General features: G+C 45.9%; 1 protein-coding gene across 1 annotated transcript in view; it reads right to left on the bottom strand.

Moving 5' to 3' along the window:
* The window catches only part of STS (steroid sulfatase), a 95,426-nt gene that overhangs the window by 80,438 nt on the left and 6,021 nt on the right, over window positions 1-8,967 (bottom strand). The window contains exon 5 of the mRNA XM_040265373.1: window positions 5,853-6,276. Coding sequence (XP_040121307.1) covers window positions 5,853-6,276 — 424 coding nt within the window. The remainder of the gene's footprint in view (window positions 1-5,852; window positions 6,277-8,967) is intronic.

An 8,967-nucleotide genomic window follows, 5' to 3' on the forward strand; every position in this document is an offset into this window, starting at 1 on the left:
AAATGGTTAGCATGTATTTTACTTCTCATTATACACTTTAAAGATACATATATATAATCAATGAAATGGTTAGCATGCATTTTACTTCTCATTATACACTTCAAATATATATATATAAAATCAATGAAAATGGTTAGTATGTATTTTACTTCTGACTTTATACATATATATATATTTAAAGTATATAGCAAGAAGTAAAATATATACTAAGTGTTTTCAGTGAAGCTCATTTTCGGATATGTCTTGTGTTTCATAAAACATATATAAAGAGACGGATATATAGATATTTCTATATATATAGATATATCTGAGATTTTTATATGTCTGAGATTTCTGTCTGTCTGACAGATGATTTATGTCTCTCCATATATAGATATCTGTGCTGTGCTAAGTTGCTTCACTTCTGTCCGACTCTTTGCAACCCCATGGACTATAGCCCACCAGGCTCCTCTGTCCATGGGATTCTCCAGGCTAGAATACTGGAGTGGGTTGCCATGCCCTCCTCCAGGGGATCTTCCCAACCCAGGGATTGAACCTGCAAACTCCTGCTGCACTGGCAGGGAGGTTCTTTACCACTAGCGCCACCTGGGAGGCCCTAAGGGCTATACTATAGACATGAGCTTATCTAAGAATTCCCAGGTGTGTTCCCCTTTGGGGGACTGGAACCTGGCCTCATACATTTGGAGCAGGGGTGCTGAACTCCCTAACCTTCTTCCAAATAATCCACACTCAGACTTGGTTTGAAAGTCTGCAGTCAGTGCAGAAGCAGAGAAGGCATCAAGCTTGTTACAGGCCACTTGGGAGAGCCCTCAGAGTCAGATGTGGGCTTTAATCCACTAGGTACTGTGTACTTGTGGGGCTGTGGATATCACTCTCAACTTCTGAGCCTCAGATTCCTTCACAAGAAGACACCCCAACCCTCATCTCCCAGGGTCCTTTTGTACCATGTAAGGCAGGGTGGGGGTGGGGAGGGCAGGAAATCCCCTGGTGGTCCAGTAACACTCTGCATTTCCAATGGCAGGGCGCCTGGGTTTGATCCCTGGTCAGGAAACTATATCCCACACGCTGCAACTAAGAGTTTGCATGACTCAACTAAAGATCCAAATGCCCCAACTAAAGATCGAAGATGCTACATGCCTCAGCTAAGACCTGGTTCAGCCAAAAATAAAAAAATTAAAATTAGAAAAAAGAGGTAATGGGTATGAAATGTGCCCAAGAATATGTGTATATGCACAGTAACTGATGTGTAACTAACCAGTATCTGTTAAAACCTGAACGTGCCCCTAGGTGGGCACCCAACCTGGATCTATTTTATAAAGCACGGGACAGAGTAATGAGCAGGGAGAAAGCTACGATGACCGAAGGACCCTTCTTCAGGGCACAAAAGCAGAGTTAAGGATCTCTAAGAAATCTACAAGTCATTCCTGCCTGTCAGAGCAAGGAGGATTGCTTGTTAATTATAGTGTTTTGGACTTACCTGGTGGCTCAGTGGTAGGGAATCCACTTGCCCAAGCAGGAGACATAGAGTTTACAGGTTTGACTGAGTTTGATCCCTGGGTCAGGAAGCACCCCTGGAGAAGGAAACGGCTAACCCACTCCAGTACTCCTCAGTACTTCTGTTACTGACCAGGCCTGAATCTACGTCTCATAAAGGCGGTTGCTGTTGTTCAGTTGTTGTTGTTGTGTCCTGTCCTTTGCAACCCCAGGGACTGCAGCCCCCCACACTCCTCCATCCACGGGATTCTCCAGGCAAGAATACTGGAGTGGGCTCCCATTTCCTTCTCCAGGGGATCTTCCTGACCCAGGGATTGAACCCACGTCTCCCACATTGCAGGCAGATTCTTTACCATTGAGCCAACAAAGAAGCCCCATAACGGTACTCAGAGCTGCCTACATTTGTCAGGATATTCTGGTCAAAGAGATAACACATTTATGTGCCTTCAGATGCTTGAAAAAACTTTTTATAAATGTGGCAGCGTCACCACTCATTATGGTTCTCTGGTGCCATATTAAGGCGATTCTGTCAAGATCCTTAAGTACAACAATTCAGCAAATCAGGTATCTTCTCTACTAGAACTATGTTACCCCAAAAATAGTTTTACCTAGATGCTTCTTTTTTAATGCAATGATAACTTTTATTGGGATATATATTTACTAGACTTATTATGGTCGTTTCGTAATGTATTTAAGTGGCAAATCACCATGTCGTATACCTGAAATTTAGCGTAATATTGTACATCAACTATATTTCAAAATTAATTTTAAAAGTTTTTAATGAGAACAGCTCAGAGAGAAAAAATAAATTAAAAAAAAACAAAAAAAAAAAAATGAGAAAGCAGCTAACCTAGATGCTTTTTAAATCTTTCAGTCTTCAGATAATGCACGCGACAAGTGCCTTATGAAGGGCGCTGTGGCACACACGTGGTAGTGTTTTAACTAATATTGACCACTTATATATTGCTCCAACACAGGCAACAGGCATTTCCTGGGTTGCCCAAAAAGTTCATTTGGGTTTTTCATTAAGATGTCACTTCACAGTGCATGGGATTCTCCAGGCCAGAATACTGGAGTGGGTAGCCTTTCCCTCCTCCAGGGGATCTTCCCAACCCAGGGACTGAACCCAGGTCTCCTGCATTGCAGGTAGAGTCTTTACCAGCTGAGCTACCAGGGAAGCCCAAGAATAGTGGAGTGGGTTGCCTCTCCGTTCTCCAGCAGATCTTCCCGACCCAGGAATCGAACTGGGGTCTCCTGCATTGCAGGCAGATTCTTTACCAACTGAGCCATCAGGGAAGCCTAAGATGTCACAGAAAACTCCAGGTGAACTTTTTGGCCCACCTGATGCATAGGAATCACCCCTTTGAAGACAAACCCTTTAAAAATAACTCAGTAACCACAACCACCAACTATAATATTGCTGCTGCTGCTGCTGCTAAGTTGCCTCAGTCATGTCAGAGTGTGCAACCCCATAGACGGCAGCCCACCAGGCTCCCCCATCCCTGGGATTCTCCAGGCAAGAACACTGGAGTGGGTTGCCATTTCCTTCTCCAATGCATGCAAGTGAAAAGTGAAAGTGAAGTCGCTCAGTCGTGCCCGCCTCCCAGCGACCCCATGGACTGCAGCCCACCAGGCTCCTTCGTCCATGGGATTCTCCAGGCAAGAGTACTGGAGTGGGGTGCCATATTGCTAGAATATCCTAAACATCTAGTTCTGAAAGAAAATTGCAGAAACCTGAGTAAAATCAAGAAAAACTGGTTGGACAGCCAAGTATTACAGAAATGCAAATTCAATCTGCAATGAGGTACTAGCTGACACCAGTCAGAACAGCCAGCATCAGAAAGTCTACAAATAGGGACTTCCGGGGTGATCTAGTGGTTAAGACTCTGTGCTTCCTATGCAGGAGGCGTGGGTTTGATCCCCAGTCGGGAAATTTACGTCCCACATGCTGTGCAGCATGGCAAAAACTTAAACAGACAACAAAAAGTATAATAAATGTAGAAGAGGGTATGCAGAAAGACAACCCTCCTACACTTTTGGTGGGAAGGTGAATTTGTGCAGCCACTATGGAGAACAATATGAAAATTCCTTTAAAAAATTTAAAAAATAAAACTATCACATGATCCAGAAATCCCATTTCTGGGCCTGGTTTTCTGGACAAACCCATCACTAGAAAAGATATATACACCTTAATCTTTATAACAGTGCTATTTAGAAAAGCCAAGATATGGAAACGATGTGAATGTCCACCAGCAGAGGAATTGGTAAAGAATATGGAATATTACTCAGCCATAAAAAAGACGGAGATAATGCCATTAGTAGCAACAGGGATGGAGCTAGAGATGGTCACACATAGTGAAGTTAAGTCACACAGAGAAAGACAAATACCATATGATATCACTTGTGAAATCTAAAAAAAAAAAAAACCAGTGCAAGTGAACTTATTTACAGAAGAGAAATAGCCTGATGGACATAGAAAACAAATGTATGACTGGTTACCAAAGGGGACAGTGGAGGGGGTAAAAATTAGGAGTTTGGGATTAACAGATACACACACTACTATATATGAAATAGATAGTCAACAAGGACCTGCTGCCCACAGCACAGGTAATTATATTCAATTATAATAAACCTATAATGGAAAAGAATCTGGAAAGTATTATCTATCTGTATGTTACAGACCAAACTGCATCACTTTGCCGTACCCCTGAAACTAACACAACATTGTACATCAACGCTACTTCAATTTAAAAATAAATAAAAATTTAAAAGTTTAAAAAGAGAAACTGTCTGAGGTTCAATACCCTCGGGCTAATCAAATGTTTTTGGATCCCCTCTCAAGATCATACACTGAGGAATCCATTAAAATTCCTTCTAATCGTATGAATATTCACATATCATATAGTTTCAATCATCTGTGTCAAAATACCACCTGCTGCAAAAGACTGACTTGCCCTGGAAGTTGAGTGTCATTCCTGAACCCTGTCATTTAAAAGGGGCATATTCATCTCCCCCTGGCAGGTTTCTGAGAGATTTCTGATGAGTGGAGACGAACATAAGAAGGTTTCGCTGTTTCAGCAAGATTTTCGAGCACGAGTCTGTTGTATTTTGGCTGAAATGTGTAGGTCTGACATCCACAGAGTACCCTTCTACTTCAGAACAGCCTTTCTCTTATTTATAAAACAGTAAGGTTAACCCAGGAGGTTAAACTTAATAGTGTAAGGTTATACTTACACTACTATTACTTACTTAAAAGTGTAAGGTTATACTTAGTGTAAGGTTACACTTATTAAGTGTAACTTAGTAGTGTGAGGTTAACTCCTTCCCAGGAGATAATAAGAGCTTTGTCAGCCATGCAGACTGGCACTCCTCGCTGAGTCACGATGTCAATTTAGTGTCACAACCAGATTATTTTTTGAGAAAATGAAAACAGAATCAGGTAGAAAGCATCAGAAGCAATCCCTCTGAGAAGCAGTAATTCCTTTCGGGAAAGGTTTCAGCTAAACATCTGCGTGTGACCTCTTATCGGATGATGGTGTAAAGCGCACGTCTTCCAAAGTTCAAAAGCTTTTGCTGCCTTCTAGAAAAACGTAGCCAGGGAGTCGCAAAGAGTCGGATATGTGTGTTAGTCACTCAGTCGTGTCCAACTCTTTGCGACCCCGTGGACTGTAGCCCGCCAGGCTCCGCTGTCCATGGGATTCTCCAGGCAGGAATACTGGAGCGGATGGCCATGCCCTCCTCCAGGGGAATCTTCCCCCAAAGAGTTGGACACAACTGAGCAACTAACACACTTCCACTTTCTTTTTCAGGCAGCTTAACAAGAGGAGAAACCTGTAGGGGGCGTTCCCTGAAGGTCAGTGGTTAATAACTCGCCTGAAGTTACTTAGCGCGCGCGCGCGCACACACACACACACACACACACACACACACACACACACACTCATTTGCACAGAATGTGGGGGGCGGGGGGACCTGGCAAAGTGACTGGGCGGAGCGAGCCCACAGCATTGCAATTCCCAAGACCCGCCTAGGTCAGTTCAGTTCAGTTGCTCAGTTGCATCCGACTCTTTGCGACCCCATGGACTGCAGCATGCCAGGCTCCCGTGTCCATCACCATCGTCCCCTCCTCCTCCCGCCTTCTATCTTGCCCAGCATCAGGGTCTCTTCCCCTTGCTCCCAACACACACCTCTGCAAAGCACGCCATCTCATTTTCCACGTGCATCCCCCCAAGCACAGAAGTTTGCAAACGTGGCTCGCTGAGCAGTGCGGTCCCCCATCCCCTCTACCTCCGCCCAGACCCCGGAGATGGCACCGTCCACGCGTTCCAGGCACCGTCGGGCCGGGAGAGGTGACCCACCGACGTAAGAAGCGGGCGGCGTCCGCCGTGAGCCTCTGCGTGAGGTTGTCGTAGGACATGGGCTGCTGCGTAACGTCGCGGTTCCGCATCAGGAAGCAGTTGAGCGGCCGGAAGTAGTGCAGGAAGCCGAGCAGGAGGCCGAGGAGTAGAGCGGCCAGGAGGAAGAGGAAAAGGAAGACGCAGGGGGGCGCCCGGAAGAGCCCCAGCCACTTGAGCACGGCCAGGGTCAGCAGGGCCACGGCGATGAGCTGCAGGGGCATGAACACCAGCAGCCGGAAGGCCCGGGTGAACACGGTGCCCTCGCCCGGCTTGCAGTCCCGCAGGTTGGTCAGGGGCAGCCCGTGGAAGTAGTCGAAGCCGTGGCTGGTCGGGTGGTGGCAGAAGTCGCCGCGGTCGTGGCAGCTGATGCCCAGGTGCCACTTGCCTGAGGGCGCAGACCACAGGGGCAGCGAGTTTAGAGCCAGCGGAAGCCCCCCTCCCCGCCCCCCGTGCCCAGCTCAGCTTTGGACGCCTGTGGGCTGACACCCTGTAGGGCCTCTCTGCTCGATCATGAAGATACATCTGTTCAATCCCGTTCACCTCCTTTTCCCTAAACGGTCTAGGGTAGGAAGTACTCAGGCCACCAGAAAACAAGAGGCGATTTGGGGACTGGAAAAAAAAAGCCCCAAGACCAACACCTTGAATCCTTCATTAAGTTGTGTCCAACTCTTTGCGACCCCGTGGACCGTAGCCCACCAGGCTCCTCTGTCCATGGGATTCTCCAGGCAAGGATACTGGAGCGGGATGTCATTTCCTTCCTCAGGGGATCTTCCCAACCCAGGGATGGAACCTGGGTCTCTTAAATCTCCCTCACTAGCAGGCGGATTACCACTTAGCCACTAAGGAAGCCCCAGTAATATACTTCAAAGGCAGGAGAAAAAAACTACAGAAGAAAACACCAATGTTTTTCTGGGACAGGTGTTTTTATTTTTATTTTTTTAATATTCTCTTTTCTTTCTTTTTTTTTTTGACATGTAATCCCTAAGTCATGTCCAGCCCTTTGTGACCCCGTGGACCGTAACTCACCAGGCTCCTCTGTCCATGGGATTCTCCAGGCAAGAACACCAGAGGGGGTTGCTGTGCCCTCTTCCAGGGGATCTTCCTGACCCAGGGATCGAGCCCACAACACCAGAGTGGGTTGCTGTGCTCTCTTCCAGGGGATCTTCCTGACCCAGGGATCGAGCCCACATCTCTTATGTCTCCTGAACCGGCAGGTGGGTTCTTTACCACTAGGGACACCTGCGAAGCCCGTTTTGGACATGGACCACTTTCAAAGTCTTTATTGATTACAGTACTGCTTTACATCTGCTGGATCATGGAAAAGGGAAGAGAGTTCCAGAAAAACATCTATTTCTGCCTTATTGACTATGCCAAAGCCTTTGACTCTGTGGATCACAATAAACTGTGGAAAATTCTGAAAGAGATGAGAATACCAGACCACCTGACCTGCCTCTTGAGAAACCTGTATGCAGGTCAGGAAGCAACGGTTAGAACTGGACATGGAACAACAGACTGGTTCCAAATAGGAAAAGGAGTATGTCAAGACTGTATATTGTCACCCTGCTTATTTAACTTATATGCAGAGCACATCATGAGAAACACTGGGCTGAAAGAAGCACAAGCTGGAATCAAGATTGCTGGGAGAAATATCAATAACCTCAGATATGCAGATGACACCGCCCTTATGGCAGAAAGTGAATAGGAACTAAAAAGCCTCTTGATGAAAGTGAAAGAGGAGAGTGAAAAAGTTGGCTTAAAGCTCCACATTCAGAAAATGAAGATCATGGCATCTGGTCCCATCACTTCATGGGAAATAGATGGGGAAACAGTGGAAGCAGTGTCAGACTTTATTTTTTTGGACTCCAAAATCACTGCAGATGGTGACTGCAGCCATGAAATTAAAAGATGCCTACTCCTTGGAAGGAAAGTTATGACCAACCTAGATGGCGTGTTGAAAAGCAGAGATATTACTTTGCCAACAAAGGCCCATCTAGTCAAGGCTATAGTTTTTCCTGTGGTCATGTATGGATGTGAGAGTTGGACTGTGAAGAAAGCTGAACACCGAAGAATTGATGCTTTTGAACTGTGGTGTTGGAGAAGACTCTTGAGAGTCCCTTGGACTGCAAGGAGATCCAACCAGTCCATCCTAAAGGAGATCGGTCCTGGGTGTTCATTGGAAGGACTGATGCTGAAGCTGAAACTCCAATACTTTGGCCACCTGATGCAAAGAGCTGACTCATTGGAAAAGACCTTGATGCTGGGAGGGATTGGGGGCAGGAGAAGAAGGGGACGACAGAGGATGAGATGGCTGGATGGCATCATTGACTCGATGGACTTGAGTTTGAGTGAACTCTGGGAGTTGGTGATGGACAGGGAGGCCTGGCATGCTGTGATTCATGGGGTCGCAAAGAGTCGGACATGACTGAGCAACTGAACTGAACTGAACTGAAACATTTCTTATAAAATGTGAAGTGCATCAGTGAATTAGTGAGTGCCTCACACAAGAGAAACAGTGATGGTGGCTTTATGACAAGATGTGGGAAGGAAGAGAAGGGTCATTTTGCTCCCATGAGATATTCCATGATTTGTCTGATGACCTACATAGACCCAAGCTCATCAAAGGAAAGGGGAGAAGGATTCATTTCCTATCAAGAGAATAAAATCAATGGGAATGTCCAATGAGAAACATTCAGATGCAATTTTATTACTGCCATGTAAGATGAAAATCTTTATCAATAGTATGGTGTGTGTGTGTGGGTATGGGTGTGGGTGTGTGGTGGTGTTTGCTGTGTGTGTGCACAACCATGCATTTTTCTGTTACCTACCATATATTTCAACTTTCTTCCTCTGCGTCTCATCCATCCAACATCCAACATCCACTCATTCACCATCCACCATTCATTCATGCATCCAGTCACTCACCCACTGACCCACTCACCCCTTCAGCCAGCCAGTCAGTATCCACTATTCATCCACCCAACCATCTATGGATTCACTGTTCATCCATCCATCCAATATCCATCGTCCACCTACCATCCATCCATCATCCATCCATCTACCATCCATCCAACCAGCA

This window comes from Oryx dammah, unplaced genomic scaffold, assembly GCF_014754425.2.
Source record: "Oryx dammah isolate SB20612 unplaced genomic scaffold, SCBI_Odam_1.1 HiC_scaffold_23, whole genome shotgun sequence".
NCBI classification, from domain to species: Eukaryota; Metazoa; Chordata; class Mammalia; order Artiodactyla; family Bovidae; genus Oryx; species Oryx dammah.